The sequence below is a fragment of the Meles meles genome, chromosome 3, assembly GCF_922984935.1.
Source record: "Meles meles chromosome 3, mMelMel3.1 paternal haplotype, whole genome shotgun sequence".
Classification (NCBI taxonomy): Eukaryota; Metazoa; Chordata; class Mammalia; order Carnivora; family Mustelidae; genus Meles; species Meles meles.
Window position 1 is genome coordinate 97,559,330 of NC_060068.1, and position 19,461 is coordinate 97,578,790.

At 35.4% G+C, this 19,461-nt stretch overlaps 1 protein-coding gene across 2 annotated transcripts in view; it reads left to right on the forward strand.

The window, feature by feature from the left end:
* The window catches only part of IL6ST (interleukin 6 cytokine family signal transducer), a 57,810-nt gene that overhangs the window by 32,914 nt on the left and 5,435 nt on the right, over positions 1 to 19,461 (forward strand). For both annotated transcript variants that reach the window (XM_045999458.1, XM_045999459.1), the window contains exons 5-15: positions 4,340 to 4,506; positions 5,021 to 5,175; positions 6,951 to 7,110; positions 9,103 to 9,185; positions 9,813 to 10,023; positions 10,770 to 10,952; positions 12,580 to 12,681; positions 12,857 to 13,003; positions 13,307 to 13,447; positions 16,566 to 16,662; positions 18,990 to 19,071. In XM_045999458.1, the coding sequence (XP_045855414.1) occupies positions 4,340 to 4,506; positions 5,021 to 5,175; positions 6,951 to 7,110; positions 9,103 to 9,185; positions 9,813 to 10,023; positions 10,770 to 10,952; positions 12,580 to 12,681; positions 12,857 to 13,003; positions 13,307 to 13,447; positions 16,566 to 16,662; positions 18,990 to 19,071 (1,528 nt within the window). The remainder of the gene's footprint in view (positions 1 to 4,339; positions 4,507 to 5,020; positions 5,176 to 6,950; positions 7,111 to 9,102; positions 9,186 to 9,812; positions 10,024 to 10,769; positions 10,953 to 12,579; positions 12,682 to 12,856; positions 13,004 to 13,306; positions 13,448 to 16,565; positions 16,663 to 18,989; positions 19,072 to 19,461) is intronic.

Sequence of the window (19,461 nt, forward strand, 5' to 3'; positions counted from 1 at the left end):
GGGTGATGCTGAGTGTCTTTTCATGTACCTATTGCCTCTTTATATTACCTTCTTTAGAGAAATGCCTGTTCAGGTCTTCTACCAATTTTTTATTTAGATTACTCTTTTGCTGTTGAGTTTTAGAGTTCTTTATATATTATTACTGTTAACCCCTTATCAGATCTATGGCTTCCAAATATTTTTTCCTATTCTGTAGGTTGTCTTTTCACTTGGTTAATGGTTTTTATGCAGATTTCTATTTTTTATTATTATTTTTTAAAGATTCTACTTATTATTTGTCAGAGTGCACAAGTAGGCAGGGTGGCAGGCAGAGGCAGAGGCAGAGAAGCAGGCTCCCTGCTAAGCAAGGAGCCTGATGCAAGACTTAATCCCAGGATCCTGGAACCATGACCTGAGCCAAAGGCAGTGGCTTAACCAACTGAGCCACTCAGGCATCCCCAGATTTTTATTTTTATCTAATTTTTTAAAAAATTTATTTGACAGAGCAAGAGAATATATGTGGGAGCTGGGGGAGTAGCAAAGGGAGAAGGAGAAAGCAGGCTCTTCGCCTAGTGGGGAGCCCAATATGAGGCTTGATCCCAGGTCTCTGGGATCATGACCTGAGCCAAAGGTTGATGCTTAACCGACTAAGCTGCCCAGGCACCCCGCGTGTTTTGTTTTGCGTAGTTGTACTTGTGTGTCTCCTATTTTTGCTTGTGCTTTTGAGTGTCATACCCAAAAAATCAGTACAATGACCCATGTCACAGAGCTTTATTCTTATATTTTCTTACAGGAGTTTTAGGATTTGAAGTCATAGATTTAAGTCTTTATTCCATGTTGAGTTCATTTTTGTGAATGATAAAAGATAGGGGATAATTTCATTCTTTTGTTGGTGAATATCCAGTTATCCCAGCACTGTTAGGAATTCCGTAGGTCCCTTGTCAAATATTTGGCATAATTAATTGAATTGTGCTTGGGTTTATTTCCAGGCTTTTAGTTCTTTCCACTGGTCGGTCTATTTTTTTTAATGCTAGTACTATACTGTTTTGATGACTAACTTCATAGTATAGACTGAAATCAGGAAGTGTGATGTTTTCCAGCTTTATTCTTTTTTCCCTCAGGATTTTTTTTTTTTTTGACTGTTCAGTCCTTTGTGTTTCCACATAAATTTTAGAGTGTTTTTCTGTACTTTCATAAAAAATTGCCATTATAATCTTGATAAAGATTGCATTGAATCTGTAGATGGCTTTTGGTGGTAATGTTTTAACAATATTAATTCTTGGAATTTGTGGGCACAGGGTACCTTTCCGTTTATTGTGTCTTCGATTTCTTTCATCAATGTCTTACAGTTTTCAGAATAGAGGTCTTTTACCTCCCTAGTTAAATGTATTCCTATTTTATTGTTTCTGATGCTTGATTTCTTGATTTCTTTTTTAGAAAATTCATTGTAAGTGTATGGAAGGACTACTGATTTTTGTATTTTAATTTGTATTGTGCAACTTTACTAAATGCCCTCATTAGATTAACATCTTTTGGTTGAGAGCTTTTGTTTTTCTGATAGTAAGATGGAGAGGTGGTATCGGGTACTGTTGTCAGCTTGATCCATTCTTTATAAAGTTTCCTTTTTTTTGCGCAAAGACAGGTTTTGTTTATTGGACTTGTCTTTGATATGACTGACACACACTGCATACATAGTACAAATTGATCTTAAACAGTTCTTGACAGCAGTTTTTATCAAAAGCTGGAAGAACTTTGCAGTGAATGCTTATACAGATCCATCTTTAGATCCTATAATTAACATTTTACTGTGTTTGCTTTATCACATATGTGGTGTTTATGCATGCTTCTCTCCTCCTATCCATCTTTTTTTTTTTTTTGTATTTCAAAGTGACTTGCAGGCATTAGTATATTTCACCCTTAAACACTCCAGCATTTACATTATTAAGTAGGTGTAATTAAACATTTACAGGTACATTTTTGGTTTTTGGTAAAATTTACATTCATCTTTAAATATAACTCAGATACCTGAAGCGGATTAACCAGTGACCTTTGACTAGTATAGTTACATAACTTAGACCTTACCAAGGTCTAAGTCTACAAAACATTACTTATACCCCAGAAAGTTCACTTCTGCTTCTTCCCAGTCAGTCCTATCCATCACCCTATCTCACCTCGTCCCACAAAGCAACTACTGCAGTGATTCTCCTCACTGTAAATTTTTGTTTGTTCTGTCATGTAGATGTAATCATACAGCATGTACTCTTTCGTGAAAGGTTATGACTCAGCAGAATAGTTTTGGGGATTTAACCATGTTGCTTCCCATTAGTTTTTCATTTAAAGGTTGGAGCGATCAGTGATCGTTATTTGTACATGAGGTAAAAAATAGTGGTGGTATTTTTGTAAAAACCTGATATACTTAAAACTTCTTTCAACAACTATTGGTTACCCGGAGGTACAGTTCATAGAGAGAAGCAAAATGGTATTAATGCTTTCCCTTTCTAACCAGTTTTATAAAGCATTAGTTCCTAGCATCCTCCAAAGGTGAGGGTTTTTTTTTTTTCCCCTTCATTACGAATTCATAATGAAACACATTTTACATGTTTCAGTCCATTACTATTATTTTTCTTGATTCTTACATTGTCCCATCTTTGGTTAGGAACCTACTCAGGTTGGCTTTTCCTTTTGACTTCACTCACTAGTCTTTGATAGCTGTCTTCAACAGCTTCCTTCTTTTTTGATATGACATGACTTTCCAGATTCATCTTAGTATATATGTCCTTCCCCAGGCCTAGAATCAACCACTTCCCAAGTAGCCATAGTTCCATTTAATAGAAAATACTGTTTAGACTACAGTCTGGTGCTAGGGGAGCTTACTGCTAATGGGGTTGTTCTAGGGTTTTACAGCAGAAACAGCTAGGAAATGTCTTTAAGGTAAAATACATCATGCACTAATACTGATATTTCCAGTTTAAAATCTGGACTACCTGTTTTTACTTAATTTCCTCCATCTAACATCTACATCTTCTGTGCTGAAAACCTTAGTCTCCAGCAGCACCAGCGTAATAGTTCTTTGCTTTATCTCTCATAAGCAGCAGCTGCAGAATAGCAATGCCAATATCAGCATGAACAAGATGAATACTAAAAAGAATTTTAAGATTTTTTTTCCCAAGGATATAGTTAAATGACATTTTAAAGCTACTTAAAGGGGTGCCTGGGTGGCTCAGTCAGCTAAGCATCTGCCTTCGGCTCAGGTCATGCATGATCCCAGGGGCCTGGGATCACACTCTGAATCAGGCTCCCTGCTCAACAAGGAGCACACTTTTCCCTCTCCCACTCCCCCTGATTCTGCTCGCTCACTCGCTCTCAAATAAATGAAATCTTACAAAAAAATTACAAAAATTAAGACACCTAAAATAGTTTCTGTGTGTTAAAGCACCAACTCAATACAAGAGTTCATATGTTTCATTTTGCTTTCGATTTTTAGGAATTTTTTAATTGAGACATAACTGATCTACAACATCCTATTCATTTCAGGTATACAGCATAGTAATTCATAAAAGTTACCTGTTTGGTTTTGACCTAACCTCCTCTTTAAAAACAAATGTGTGTATATGTCTTTTTTTTTTTTTTAAAGATTTTATTTATTTGACAGAGAGATCACAAGTAGGCAGAGAGGTAGGCAGAGAGAGAGGAGGAAGCAGGCTCCCCGCGGAGCAGAGAGCCCGATGCGGGCCCGATCCCAGGACCCTGAGATCATGACCTGAGCCGAAGGCAGCGGCTTAATCCACTGAGCCACCCAGGCTCATGTATACATGTATACATGTATACACTCATGTATACATGTCAGTATATGTCTTTTTAATTGATGCATAATTTAAAATTAAGTGAGTAAATAGTACCACTTGAAACTTTTTTCATGATAGAAATCAGAAAGGGTTTGACTGGAAAGAGGCTAAGGGGATTTTCTGGGGTTGACAGAAATTCAATCTTACCCTGTCCTCCTATCACCTCCTAGTATATTGTGCTTAGAATAATCATAACTGCTTGAAGAAGGACATTGTGGGTACAGTAAGGATTGTTTCAGGAATGGAAAGAAATAGTAATAAGGTCACAAGAAATAGATGATTTTTAGAGATGGGTCATTGGGGATAGAGCATAGTATTCTAAATGTAATGTTCTTGGCATAAAATTTTGAAAAAAAAAATGTTTAAGATGCAGATCAAACTCCATTTTAAAGGAAAACCTGATAGTTCTTAAGAAATTTTAAGCTGTAACAGTCTGGGCCTCATCAGGAAACCTTCTTCACAGTAATTTTTTAAAATCTGTTTTTAATGATCAATTCTTCCATTTTTGTATTTAGGGCAACAGAGAAGTTTGCTGATTGTAAAACAAAACGTGACACCCCTACCTCATGCACTGTTGATTATCCTCCTGTGTTTTTTGTCAACACTGAAGTCTGGGTAGAAGCAGAGAATGCCCTTGGGAAAGTTACATCAGATCATATAAATTTTGATCCTGTAGATAAAGGTAGTTCTGAACCTGAATTTGAGAATTTAAGTGGCTTATTAGTTTCTTAGATTTTAATTAATATAGAAAAAGCACTTACTCTTTCAATGATTTTTATAAATTTGCTTTAATAACATTAAAAATGTGGAAAAATTTTAATAATACAGCTATACTGCAGTGGTTTTGACTTTGAATGTTACCTGCTAGTATTTATGCAATTATCAAACGTTTTACAACATAGCAATTGTGGTATACATGTTTTGTTTTTATTGTCTCTGTCTTTACATATATCATAAATATTTGTCTTTTGATAACTGAACCTGAAAAGATCAATAGGCATATAACTTGACAAAACTACAGTTTCTTTAGAAACCTTTTCTCTTCATTATAATAGTATGACATTGCATTGTTTTCAAAAATAATAGTTCATTTGGTAAGAATAAATATGAAATTAAAAAAATTAGTATGTTTGAGTTTGTATAAGAAGTTTTAAAAATGAACCATGATAAATACTCGGATTTATTTTATTCTTCAGTGAAGCCCAATCCTCCACATAATTTATCCGTAAGCAACTCAGAGGAACTGTCCAGTATCTTAAAATTGACATGGATCAACTCAAGTATCCAGGATTTTATAAGACTGAAATACAACATTCAATATAGGACCAGAGATGCCTCAGTTTGGAGCCAGGTAAATTGCAAGATACTGTTATGCAAATAGTCTTGCAACCCTCTAACCTAAAAGTCTGAATATCCTAAGGTTGTGGTTACATGAAATATTTCGCTTGATACCTCTTCTTGATCAGTGTTTCATGCAAGGGCAAACAGGAAGACATTCAGATCAAAAATACAGGTTTGCTTAGTACAGTAGCTTTGAAGTATGGGAGTGATACCAGGAGGTAAGGAATAGTATTTTTGATGGGAGGTGAAAGGAGCACAAAAAATGAGCAAATGAAGTGGGGGAGTATATAAAGAGATTATTTGGCTAAGGTAGAGCAGGGGTTGGCAAACTAAATCTGCAAGCCAATTTCAGCCAGCCATCTGTCTTTAGAAATAAAGTTTGGCTGGAACACAGCCACACTTTTTTTTTTTTTTTTTTAATATTGTCTTTGGCTATTTTGTGCTGCAGCGGACAAGTTGAGCAGTTGGAACAGAGACTGTCTGGCTCACAGCCTAAAATTTTTACTATCTAGTGCTTTTTAGAAAGCATGTCAACTTCTTAGTAGAGGAAGGAGTTGGGGAACTTACAAGACTGAAAAGGAACAGAAGAGTATACCCAAAGATGATGCTGTCACCAAAAGAAGTACTTGGAACTTTTTTTTTTTAGTATATGCGCTGCCGAAGCGAGCACAGTACTTGGAACTTTTAAAAAAGACAATCACCATAGCTTGTGTTCCCCATAATAATCTTTGTTACAACTTCATTTGTCACTAACACTGTGCTTTTTCTTTCTCTTGTTGCAGTAATGAGCTCATAAGGATTTGAGCTCATGATCTTAATACTTCTGCTCTCCATTCCACTTACTGAAGGACTGGTCAAAATAAAATTAGAAAAAGCAACAAATGAAAATGGATTAATGCTTCTTGTTATACAGAGAGGATATATCATACCTGAACTTCAAAATATTTTTTGATATCACAGACTCTTAATTCATTAATAATAATTAAAAAATGATACCTGCTTTGTATTCACTATTGAAATATCATAGTAATGACATACCATAGTAATAGAATTAGTTATTTATCTGTATTCTCTCTTTTCTGAAAACAAGTTTTGTTTTTCCTGATTGGGCTGGATATCTGCCTTTTTCCTATCCAGATTTGCACTCTGCTCTTCCCTACTCTGCTTACTCTTGTCTTGGAATGCTGACCTGTATGGATTTCATCTGTGGGTTCACATTCTCTCTGGTTTCTTGGTGAATATGGTTAAAGGAAGCAGGGGATCTGGCAAGAGAGAAAAGTGAGATCAGCATATTTATTTTCCCTGCTTCCTCCTGGAGCTGCCCATTCTCTCAGCCTAGGGTCACTGCTCTACTAAAGTTAATCCCGTCTGACCCTCTTCTCTCAGTTGCTGTTGCCAGCCCTTTAGGCCTGTGGGTAATAACAGCTCCAAGCCCCTGAGTAATGACCACTATCTAAGGTTTCCCTATACTCTGCCCATACTTCTTTTAAAACCCTTCTTGAATTGAATTCTAACTGGAGTATACTATCTCTCTCCTGCTGAGACCCTAAGTGTTATAGGCCCCATGGAAGAAAAATAAATAAACGATTAATAAAAGATGTTTCCATACTTTGAAAATCTACTAACTTCACTAACTTAGACAGCTTTTTGATTTGCATTTATATCTCTCCTGAGCTTAATTTATTAGTCTAGTTTCATTAAATGAGTTTCCCAAATGTTAGGGAATTTAGGACAGTTACAGTAAATACATGGGTTTTTTTATTAGTTGATCTGCTTTGATTTCAGATTCCTCCTGAAGATACAGCATCCACTCGGTCTTCCTTCACTGTCCAGGACCTTAAACCTTTTACAGAATATGTGTTCAGGATTCGTTGTATGAAGAAAGATGGTAAAGGCTTCTGGAGTGACTGGAGTGAAGAAGCAAGTGGTATCACATATGAAGATAGTGAGTAATTAAGATACATGAGGAAATAAAGGTTTTGGAATTAGGGCTATGAATTGTATGTGGTTTTAGTAATGTAGACCACCTCCTTATTTTATGACCATTGTATTCAAACTTGAATTTTACACTTCTGTTTTAACATCAAGATGTAAAATGTGCATGATTGTATTAATCTATTTAATTCCTCATAAAGAAGATACCAGGGAATGACTGAACTAACAGTTAAGTCCAGAACATTTTATAAAGGACGGTAGTTCAGAGATATCCCAAAAAGAGAATCATATCCTGACTCATTATAGTCCCTCACTGTCAGAAATACATGTGTACTATTACTTGTTCGTTTCTACCAGCACTTAATAAACCCCTGGAAAAAGAGTCCTGGAGTTTTGGTTTATTTTCATTCTCCTTTCCCCACCCCCACGATCATACGGGGCATATAATATAGAATCCAAAAGTCATAAAAGGGTATATAGGATCCAAGGTAAGATTTCCTGCCCACAGCAGTTAAAATCAGTAATTTCTTTTGTAGCAGTCAAGAAATAGTCCTGTAGCATACAGATTTTTCTTTTTGAACAGTTTTATTCCATAGTTTCACCCTTCAGGTGTCAATGGCAACAGCTCTGGCTTTAAAACCTCCTATACCACCACTGTCCCTTCACTTCTAGCTTCACTAGAGGTTAGATAGTGAAGTGAGAGTATCAAAGGCAGAAAAGTAAACTGCCTTTTCCACTAAGATTCTCTCTTACTCTCATAAGTGACATGAAAGAAAGTAGTTCTGCTGTTGCTGATCTGAGGGTCTTCAACTGGATTTCTTTGCTTGGCTAGGAATTCTTAAACTGGGATCCATGGGGCCTTGAAAGCTGGTGGGTCAGTTGCAGAGGGGAGGGGAGGGGAGGGTGGTTCCTGAACTCAAGTGTGGGCAAAACAAAATACTATGGCTAGTGCCTGTGTGTGTTTTTTGGGAGGGGAGATGGTGGAAAATCATGAACCATTAGATTAAGCAGTTCTTCAATTTAATGAGTGATTCCTCTAGGTTCTTTTTATGTTAGGAAGTCTTTGGGGACTATAACATTTTCATTATAGTTTCTTGGTCTTTATTTTGTATACTCGTGTGTATCTGTACTGGCAACCTTGTCCCTAGCCTTGTCCCCAGCCTTGTGTCCTTTTCTCTGTTTTGTCTTCCATAATTACCTCTTTATAGTAAATCACATCATTGCTTAGATTTATTCAGGTCCTTTCTTATTCTACTGAACCATAGCTAATAATTGCACTTAAAAATTTCTGAAAGGGGCGCCTGGGTGGCTCAGTGGATTAAGCCACTGCCTTCGGCTCAGGTCATGATCTCAGGGTCCTGGGATCAAGCCCCGCATGGGGCTCTCTGCTCCGCAGGGAGCCTGCTTCCCTTCCTCTCTCTCTGCCTGCCTCTCTGCCTACTTGTGATCTCTCTCTCTCTGTCAAATAAATAAATAAAATCTAAAAAAAAAAAATTCTGAAAAATCGGTTGATCCTATAGGAATTTTTAAAACCTAATTTATTAGCATTTCATACTTGGTTTTATAAAGTGGATTTTCATTTCTCACGTTAGTGATTATGACAGCAACACTGCGAATTCATTTTTATTTTATCTTGTCAACAGTCCTAACATAAGGTAATAAACTTAGCCTGCATTTATTCCATTTATATTGTTTTATATTCATATATACACATAAACACATTTAGGAGTTTTAAGTATATATTTAAACATAATTTTTCAGCTCGAGTTTCAGCAGTAAGAAATGGTGATCCATCTTTGATTATACCTTAGGATATGTTACCAAGTGATCTATTATCCTGACTAAAGGAAGACCCAGGCATAGCATACTAGAATGGGGAAAATGATAGTTTAAACAGTGACTAAAGGGCAAGAATATTAAGAACAAAGTAAGAGAATAATTTCCAAGATGATATTTTATTGTTAAAAACTTCTGTTTTTAAAAGTTCATGTCATTTTTTTAGGACCATCCAAGGCACCAAGTTTCTGGTATAAGATAGAGCCATCCCATACTCATGGCTATAGATCTGTACAACTCATATGGAAGGTAAAAAAAAAAAATTGCATGTTTATCTTTTGTCACTTATATAAATACATATTATATGGCATTATGAGTGTAGTTTTTTAACTTAAATTTTTATTCATCTCAGTATCAGGAAAACATTTGACATAGACAAAGCTTTGTATATATTACATAAACTGCAGGTTATATCTGTTAAATACTTAAGCATTTGTGAAAAGTTCTATGAGAAGGATTTTGTCTGTCATTGAACTTTCCTGAGTGCCTCATAGAAAATAATTTCTAAGGGTTTTGAGTAATGAAAATGTATTGCCAATAATAATCGTCAATGCTGCAAGCGTATCCATACTAAAAAACAACAACAACAACAACAAAAAAAAACCTCAGGAATAAAATACAATACAGAGCCAGATAGATACAGTGCAGATACTATACAGAACTAAAAGCTAATGAAATGGTGGTACTTTTCTTCTAGTCAAAGTTACGGGTTTACTCTTACTTACTATGTAGTAGCTTTACTTAAGGTAGTGAATTGTAAATGAGGTTGCAGGTACCTTTTTTCAGCTAAACATTTAGAGGTTTTACATAACAGCAGAATTTGTGAACACAGAGAAAACTTAACTTCTATTAAATTTTTAAAATACTTTATTACAGACATTGCCTCCTTTTGAAGCCAATGGAAAAATTTTGGATTATGAAGTGACTCTCACAAGATGGAAATCACGTTTACAGAATTACACAGTTAATGAAACAAAATGGACAGTAAACATCACAAATGATCGTTATATAGCAACTCTCACAGCGAGAAATCTGGTTGGCAAATCAGATGCAGCTGTTTTAACTATTCCTTCTTATGATTTTAAAGGTTTGTGTCTGTGAGATGGCATCGACTTATGGATAGGAAAGGGGGGTTCTTTTTTTTTTTTTTTTTTTAAAGACTTATATATTTATTTGACAGAGGTCACAAGTAGGCAGAGAGGCAGGCAGAGAGAGAGAGAGGGAGAAACAGGCTCCCCACTGAGCAGAGAGCCCGACGCGGGGCTCGATCCCAGGACCCTGAGATCATGACCTGAGCGGAAGGCAGAGGCTCAAACCACTGAGCCACCCAGGCGCCCCGGAAAAGGGGGTTCTTAATGATGGATAGGAAAAGGGGGTTCTTAATGTAGAAGATACTCTGAGGCATAGTACATAGTTAACTTACTCTAAGTGAACAGCCAAGTAATTTGTTTTATTCTTAGGTGGCTCACTTAAATTTGAAGTAAACTACTAATTCATTTCAGTCTTTTCTGATTACTTACTGGTTTTTTAAATACTATTTTAAGACTCTGGGAACCATATATGAATATGACTTAAATATATTGTTCATAACTTTCAAAGAAGGAAAAAGCCATCTACATATAGAAAACATTTGAAGAATTTTGAGAAAGGAAGCATTTTAGTTTCAAAATAAATTGTCTATATATAAATTATAATGTGCCTTTATTCATGGAAATACATATTATTATGTGCTACAAAAACTGATAGGCTACATGATTATGTAAATGTAAAATAATCAAAATTTCAGATTTTTAATGCTCACTTACCATATCAGTATTCACCTTTGTTTTAAAGCTACTCGCCCTGTAAGGGATCTTAAAGCGTTTCCCAAAGATAATATGCTTTGGGTGGAATGGACTGCTCCGAATGAATCTGTAAACAAATACATCCTTGAGTGGTGTGTATTATCAGATAAATCGCCCTGTATCCCAGACTGGCAACAGGAAGATGGATTAGTACACCGCACCTATATAAGAGGTATACCTGGCTAGAAAAAATTTTAAGTTGATATCCTTATGTCTTACTCTTCAGACAGATTTTTCTTCTGCATATTTTTTTGTGCGTTACAGGTGCTGTGGTCCCCTGAAAAGTTAATTTAGTTTGCCATATGTGTGACACTCACCAAGTCACATAACCTCGTTCAGTTGCAGAGTCTTTTTATGGACAAAGTGGGGTTAATAGTATTTCTCTTTATAGTTAATTGTTGCGATCATCAAAGGAACACTTAAACTGTAAAGAGAAATATTATATGACCTCTGCTTGTAATTAGTTGCATTCTTTCTGTACCTGATTTAACTCCCTGATCCTGCAATGAGAAAATATTTTTCCATAGCATCTGCATGACTTACACTCTGAAAGCTGTTGAATAGGGGAAGTGAAATTAGAACTCAGATTACCTTACGTCTTTTAACTGGAAGTTGTAATGGACAGAAAGTAATGATGTTGTAGAGCTCCAGAATGGTGGATTACCCTGCGTTTTAAGGTACAACTTACTGTGTGGCTTTGAAGTGATAAAACAGCTTTAAAGATAAAACATTCAGCTTGTATGTGCCCCCCCCCAAGTACGGAAGGATAACCATTAGAATTAGCTATGAATAATATGATTAATTAGAGAAGAGCTGTAAACAAGGACATATCTGCCATAAGGTTTGTGAGTTTGATTTATAAAACAGGCTATTTGGCCCTCCTTAATAAACAATTTTAATAAATTTGGTTTCTTCTCAGCCTTATCAAAAGCAAGGTAGAGCTAGAGGGAAGACCTACATTGGTAATAACTGGACAAAAGAAATGTTTTTAAGATAGCATAGCATAATCTCCAGAGTCTGCAGGTTGCATAGGGAACCCTAATAGTTCATAGCTCTGATAACATCACTGTATTACAGCAGAATATAACACTTACTCACCATCTTGATAATACTGAGTCATCAAGAAAAAGTAAAATTACTCCGTTTAAGAAAGCAACAGAGCATATATAACTTTATAACTTTATAAGTAATAGTTAAGGAAATAAAAGTTCTTACTGAATGTGTAAACTTCAGTAAAATACTTTGTTTGATGTGGACAGGTAAAATTCTGTAAAAAATAAAAAATTTTTACTATTGTCTATCGGGAATAGATAACTTTGTTAATTTGAAGAGATAATAAAGGATTTATAAATAATAACTTTAATTTTTTTTTAACTTTTTGAGAGAAATAGTACTAATTCTTTTTTTCCCAGTGACCTGACAAACCAGGGCCATTTCCCTCGCTCTTACCAGTGGGTCTTCAGGTAGTTCTCCAAGAATTAGTTAAAATATACAAACATTGTCAAACTTATAAGACCAGGGATAATTTGAAATCAATGTTTTATTGTAAGTCCTGGATAATAATACAGTAATTACTTTAACTGACAGTATATTTTTTATTTCCATGATACTGGCAATAAAAGTAAGCTTTTAACTTTCACTCTGTTAAGCTTGAATCCAGTACACAAAAAGGAATGCTTACTTTAAAAGCTGCAGTTCCAAAAGTTTAGTAACCATGAAATTATAATATAAAAATAAATAATGGAGTTACACTTTCTATTATGTGGAAAAAATGCTTCCGCCGCTTCTTCTTTCTTTAGGGAACCTAGCAGAGAGCAAATGTTACTTGATAACAGTTACTCCAGTATTTGCTGATGGACCAGGAAGCCCTGAATCCATAAAAGCATACCTTAAACAAGCTCGTAAGTCGAAACTCATTTTCTTTGAAATGTGTTGTTTGCTATTAACAAAGACATTCTATCTTTTTAAAATAAGGGTATGTCTTACAGTGTTCAAATAAAATAAATTCTAGTGAATTCTAGTAATATACTGAATTGTAATGATTTTCAGTTATCAAATACTTTTATGCTATTCTAGCACCTTCCAAAGGACCTACTGTTCGGACAAAAAAAGTGGGGAAAAATGAAGCTGTCTTAGAGTGGGACCAACTTCCTGTTGATGTTCAGAATGGATTTATCCGAAATTACACTATATTTTACAGAACCATCATTGGAAATGAAACCGGTAATAAAACTACCAGTTACTAAAAATTACTGGGTTTTTTTCTCAAGCTAAGTCTCACTTTCTTAATTATACATCTTAGAGTATATTATCATCAGAAAAGAGGCACCTGAGAATTTGTCTTATGGTTGCTTTCGTGGTCCTATTAAAGAAATACTGTGTTGTGCTTATCGGAGAAGAGTGTGTCAGAGAGATGGAAGTTACTTCTGAAAAATATTTTTTGCGTTTTTAAAACTTTTTCAATGTCAAAAGCTAAATCAGAAACATTGAGCAGTTGAATAAACGACACTTACTGATTTCTTCTAGCTGTGAATGTGGATTCTTCTCACACAGAATATACATTGTCCTCTTTGACCAGTGACACTTTGTACATGGTACGAATGGCAGCATACACAGATGAAGGTGGAAAGGATGGCCCAGAATTCACTTTTACTACACCAAAGTTTGGTAAGTAATGTTGGCTCTTTTCTTCTTTTTCTTTTTAAAGTTTAATCAGACTAAAGGCAGACTTAGATTCATAAAAAAGCATTTTTCATAAATAACGGTTTTTGTGTTTATCTGATTTTGGTGATTTCTTTAAACTATCAAAACTCACCTCTGTTGTTACTTCATTAACTGCTTCTTACTGATTTCATCTATATACTCTCTAAATGCTGAAAGAATTTTTGTATCTTTCTAAGTGCGTTCTTACTTTCACTGGCGAAAATCGAGTGTGGTCTTTCTTCAGTCTCGTAATCCTTTTTATAGGCAAATTGCTGGAAAGATGAGTCCACCCTTCCAAACTCTACTTCGGTTCCTCCAGCTCAGTCTTTGACTTCACTGAAACCAGGCCTCCAGCCCCCACTCCACTGAAATCTCCCTCACATCCCTCAGGGAAGTCGTCTTAGTTATGATCTCCCTGGCATGCTTTTTAGTCTTTTTTCTGTACTTCTTCAGCATTTGAGTCTGTTGGCTTCTCCATCCTTGAAACTGTCTCTTGGTCCTTCTATGGAATAGTGCCCTCCTGAGTCTTCTCCCGCTCTGGTACTTCCCTTCTTGGCCTCCTTTTCACTCTTCTTTTTAAAAATGGTTTGTATTTTCCAGAGCTCTGTTCTTAGCCCTATTTTATTATCTGCTTATTCACACTGCCTGTGACTTCAGCCATCCTCTCTCTCCTTCACAAATAACATTTCTCTTTTCCCTGATAAAACCATCCAGGTCTTTGCCAAAGCCAGAAATTTAGATAAGGATGTAGTAAATTTTTTCCTATCTTTATTGCTTACATAAGCCAAGTATAAAGTCCTGTTGATCATGCCTTCTAAATTACTGCTTTTGCATGCCGTTTGATAATCTCTTTCGTTGACCCTGAGCTTCTCAGGATTTTCTCCATCTTTTTCTTTCTTTTCCTAATGTGAACTTTTCTATGTGAGCTTCTCACCTTTTGGCTGTTCCTTTAGTCATTCTCTTCCTTTTGAATCAGTATAGAAATTACTTATTTTATTATAATTGTATTTAATGTCCACCCCCAAGTACCACCACAGTGATTGATAAATAGAAACTTCATAGTCCTGATTGCTGAATGAGAAAATGAATGAATAACTACATAAAATAGATAATAAAAGGTTCTGAGCTTTGCTGTGATATCCAGTAATGAACAGAGTTTCTGGAATAAGATTTGTGGTGACATGTTAATAAAATATATGTAAAAAGTAATAATAGAAATAGATCTTTAAAAAAAAAAAACAACCTTTAAAATACTATCCTGGTTGTGAAAGTAACATTCTGTAGAGCAGAAGAAAAATCACTCCTAATCTCTCATCTAGAATAATCTTTTAACATACTTGTATATCCTTATAGTATTACCTTTGCATACATTTTTTTCACAGATCTATTTATTTTGTGGAACTATTGCGGGTTCTTACTATAACATGTGCCTTGCTCCCAAAGGACCTAACAGTGAAGAAATGCAGCATAAGCAAAGTAATTGAACAGAAAGGCATTTGGGCCATGTAGGCAGTAAGTAGAGGAGGAAGTTAAAGGTAATTAGTCGGGGCGACTTTTATCATCAAAGATTTTATAAAGGAGACAGTACTTGAGTCTCAAGGTTAGGATGTGAACAAATAGGAAGAAGAGTGCATCTTAGGACTGAATGAGCAAAGGCCCAAGACATAAAAACATAGTAAGTTCAGGAGCAGTACTGAAGAGGTTCTGCCTGAATTTGATTTGGTATAGATACGGATATACGAAACCTGAGCATACAAGTAACTAGTATTTGCCAATCTACGGTTTTTTTCCTGAGCATTGATCTGACTTACTGATTTATGTTAGACTTGGTAGAAGATAAAGTTACAAAGGGATATGTGTGGTGCAGATTGGACTAAGTCAATAGTATGTGACTGCAGTATTGTTTTTTATAAAGTCTTCCCATGAAAGGCTAATTAGGTGGAGACTGGAGGAGTTAACCAGAAACAACCGTAAGGTAAATCATTAAAAAGTAACTCCAATATAAACTATCCAATTAGTGATTCATTTGATTAAGTAAGCCCTCCTTTAAATGCAGATTAGGGATCATCTGCTATTTAGAAATCTTATGCTTACTGATTTTTAGGTGATAACTATTCCTACTATTGCCACTCTTTGTACTTAAGATTCTTAAAAATTCTGGGCACCAGGGTGACTCAGTTAAGCATCTGCCCTTGGCTCTGATCATGATCCCAGAGCCCTGTCAAGTCTGCCCTGCTTCTAGCTCAGGAAGGAATCTGCTTCTCTCTCCCTCTGCCTTTCCCCACAGCTCGTGCTCTCTGTCTGAAATAAAAAAACAAGATCTTTAAAAAAAACAAAAAAAACCTTAAAATTCCTTAGCCATTTATCAGATATGCCTTGGTTTTTTTTTTTTTGGTTGTTTTGTTTTTTAATTATTTATCTGAGCGCACAACCAGGGAGGAGGACAGGGGGGCAGAGAGAGGGAGAGAGTATCTCCAGCAGACTTCTTGCTGAGTGCAGAGCCTGACTTAGGGCTCAATCTCAATGCCCTGAGATCATGACCTGAGCCAAAATCTAGAGTTGGACACTTAACCAACCAAACCATCCAGGTGCCCTGATGCCATCTTTTTGAAAACAGTAAATAGCTACTAAAAATTTTGCCTGAACCTTTTATTTTTATTCCTTATAGAGGAGCACATCTGTAGTTCAGTTACTAAGATTGTTTTACAACTTCTCTACTGCCCAGTACTCACAGATCTCAAAGATAAGCTTTTGTTAAGATTCTGCTGAGGGCAGATCATAAATGTAATAAATGGTTAGGTTTGGGAGCTCTAACTTACTGTGTAGGTTATCTGTCCAGTAAAATAAACTTAGTCATTTTATTCCCCTAACCAACATATTGTTTATGCTTACCCTGTGGCCAGGTTACTGTGTAAGGTATAAAGGGCTAGAAAAGCGGGGGAGAAACCAGCCTTTAAGTTAAAAACGCTGTAAAAACTGGATGGTATTTCATCTGTTTAACAATCCTCTGGCTGGGAAGTTGTATTATTTGTGTCAGCATAGGCATTGACCATTATTTTCTACCTTACCCCTTTGTTTTTAGCTCAAGGAGAAATTGAAGCCATAGTTGTGCCTGTTTGCTTAGCGTTCCTATTGACAACCCTTTTGGGAGTACTGTTCTGCTTTAATAAGAGAGACCTGTAAGTACCCCTGTTTTTATTTTTACAGTTTTTTCCACTGGATTTATGCTCTGTTCTCTCTCTTAACCTCTGGCCCCAAGTAATTACTGATTTGCTTTCTGTGACTGTAGTTCTGCCTTTTCTAGGATTCCATATTAATAGAATCAAATACTATGTAGTCTTTTTATATTACTTCTTGCATTTCACCTGTTCGTGAGACTTAGTGTTGAATATACTCCTTTTTCCTATTTATTGAATAGTATTCTATAGTATAGGTTTATCAAAATTTGTTCAAACATCTGTTACAGAAATTCAGGCTATTTCTTTGAATTGGGGCTATTGCGAATAATGCTGCCATGAACATTAACCTGCACATCTTTGCGTGGGCATGTTAACCATTTATCTTGTGTAAATACCTAGTAGTGGGATTGCTAGGTCAGGTGGTGAGTGCATATTTAAGTTGATGCGAAACTGTCAAACTATTTTTCAAAGTGGATATACCATCTTGTATTCTTACTAGCTCTGTGAGCCTTCCAGTTGTTCCCTATTATCAATACTTAGTGCTGTCACAGTTTTTAATTTTAGCTCCTTCATTATCAGCATGTACTGCTATTTCATTGTGATCTTAATTTCCATTTCTCTAGTAAGTAGTAATGGGTCTTTTCATGTGCCATTGCTATACATTCTTCGGTGTGGTAAATCTTCTGAAATCTTCTGCCAGTTTTTACATTGGGTTGTTTGCCTGAATACTGAACTGTAAGAGTTCTTTACATACTCTGATTACAGAATTATTCTCAAATGTGTTTTGGAAAGTCTGGTCTTATGGCTTTGCCTTCTCATTTTCTTCACTGTGACTTTAGAAAAAGTTTCTAATTTTTTGATGAAGTTTATGTCCTACATAGGAAATCCTCGCCTAAGTCAGTGTCATGAATGTGTTCTCCTTTATTTTCCTCTACAACTTTAATCATTGTAGCCAAAGGTTTATGATCTATTTTTGTGCATGGTACAGGGTCAGGGTTCATTTTTTTCTCCCCATAGATTCCAGCCTTTCTTACTGAAATTTACTTACTTACTTTTTTGCCCCATTGTATTGCCTGGATATCTTTGCCAAAATCAGTTATCCATGTATGTCTAGATTTATTTATGGCCTCCATTCTATTCCACTGATCTATATGTCAATTATCCTAGTACCATACTATATTATTACTGCTCTGTGGTAGGTTTTGAGAGCAGTTAGTGGAATTCTTCTAATACTTCATTTTTCAGAATTATTTTGGCTAGAGTATTTGATAAACTGATACTAATACTGATATGAAAAGGAAATTTCCTTGGTGGGGGGAAAAAAACCCAGTACATGTTGACTGAGATTTTACTGAATTCTGTAAGTCAATTTAGGGAAAAACTTCAATCTGAACGGGAGTTTACATCTGTCTGCATAAATCACATGTCTTTCAGGGACATATTAATCTCTCTTTAGGTTTTAATTTTTTTTTGCAGTGTGTTATTTCCAGTGGGATAGGCCTTACACATCCTACATTAAATTCATTACTAAATATTTTTATACAGTTGTAAATGGCATTTTCAGAAATTTTTATCTTCTAATTGTTCATTGCTAGAAATAGAAATGCAGTTTTTTAAAGAATTTATTATCCTTGTATACTGAGACCTGGATACATTCATCTACTCCAGTACCTTTTTGGATTTCTTTGCATTTTTGCTGCTCACCAGTGAAGACCGTTATTCTGATGTTTTGTTTTCAGTTATTTTTCTTGTTACACTGGTTAAGTAAAACTTTGCATTATCACTGGTTTTAAGGGAGAAAGCGTTCAGTCTTTTAGGATTACATGTGATGTTGGTTTTATCAAATGCTGCTTTTGTCATCTGTTGATGATGATACAATTTTTTGTTTAGGTTCTTCATTGCTTTTTATATTATACCCACATTTTATAGTTGTTTCCACAGGAGAGTCTGTCAGTCAGGACTTTATTACTCACCTTTATTTTTATATTTAAACTTATTCTCAAGGTGACTCACTTCCTGTATACTTAAAAACACTTAGGGATCTCTCACTCAGGGTTAGGGACTGTATTAAGGTAAATAAATACTCTGGTGAAAAATGAAGTTTTTTCTGGTAGCTATGTAAAAATTTATTATGTGGTTTTAGTTGGAAATTGAACATTTGCTTTTGTTGTTGGGAAAGGGGGTATACTGTAAGGCTTTGACTTGCCTCAACTTTGTTTTTTTTAACTGAATACTTAACAGTTGTTTATTATAGCTAGATTAAGCTCGTGTTTAGCATATGTTTAAAACATACGGTTTTACAAACAGTATATTTCTTTTCTCTCCAGAATTAAAAAGCATATCTGGCCTAATGTTCCAGATCCTTCAAAGAGTCATATTGCCCAGTGGTCACCTCATACACCTCCTAGGGTAAGATACATTGGCTCTGACTTGTTTATACATGGGCATGTTAGGGTACGTTTCTAGAGTTAAACCAAATGAGCCCATATTGAGAAAGAAATGGTAATAAAGTATTAACACAACATATTCTGATACTCCTTACTTCTGTTAACCTGAAAAGGACTTGATGGAATTTTGAAAATAGCAAAGTTGATGTGTAAATAACCGCTCTGTGGTAACTGTGTTGTAAGGCAAGCATTTTATATAAGCTATTAAACTCCAATTTAACAGTATACCAGTTTAATACTGCAGAAAAGATTTCTAGAAACCTAAATTCTTTAGAGTTGAAATGACTTAACTTTACTACCTTCTAATAATCGTTGAATTTTATATTAAGATCTAGAATACATTTTACGAGAT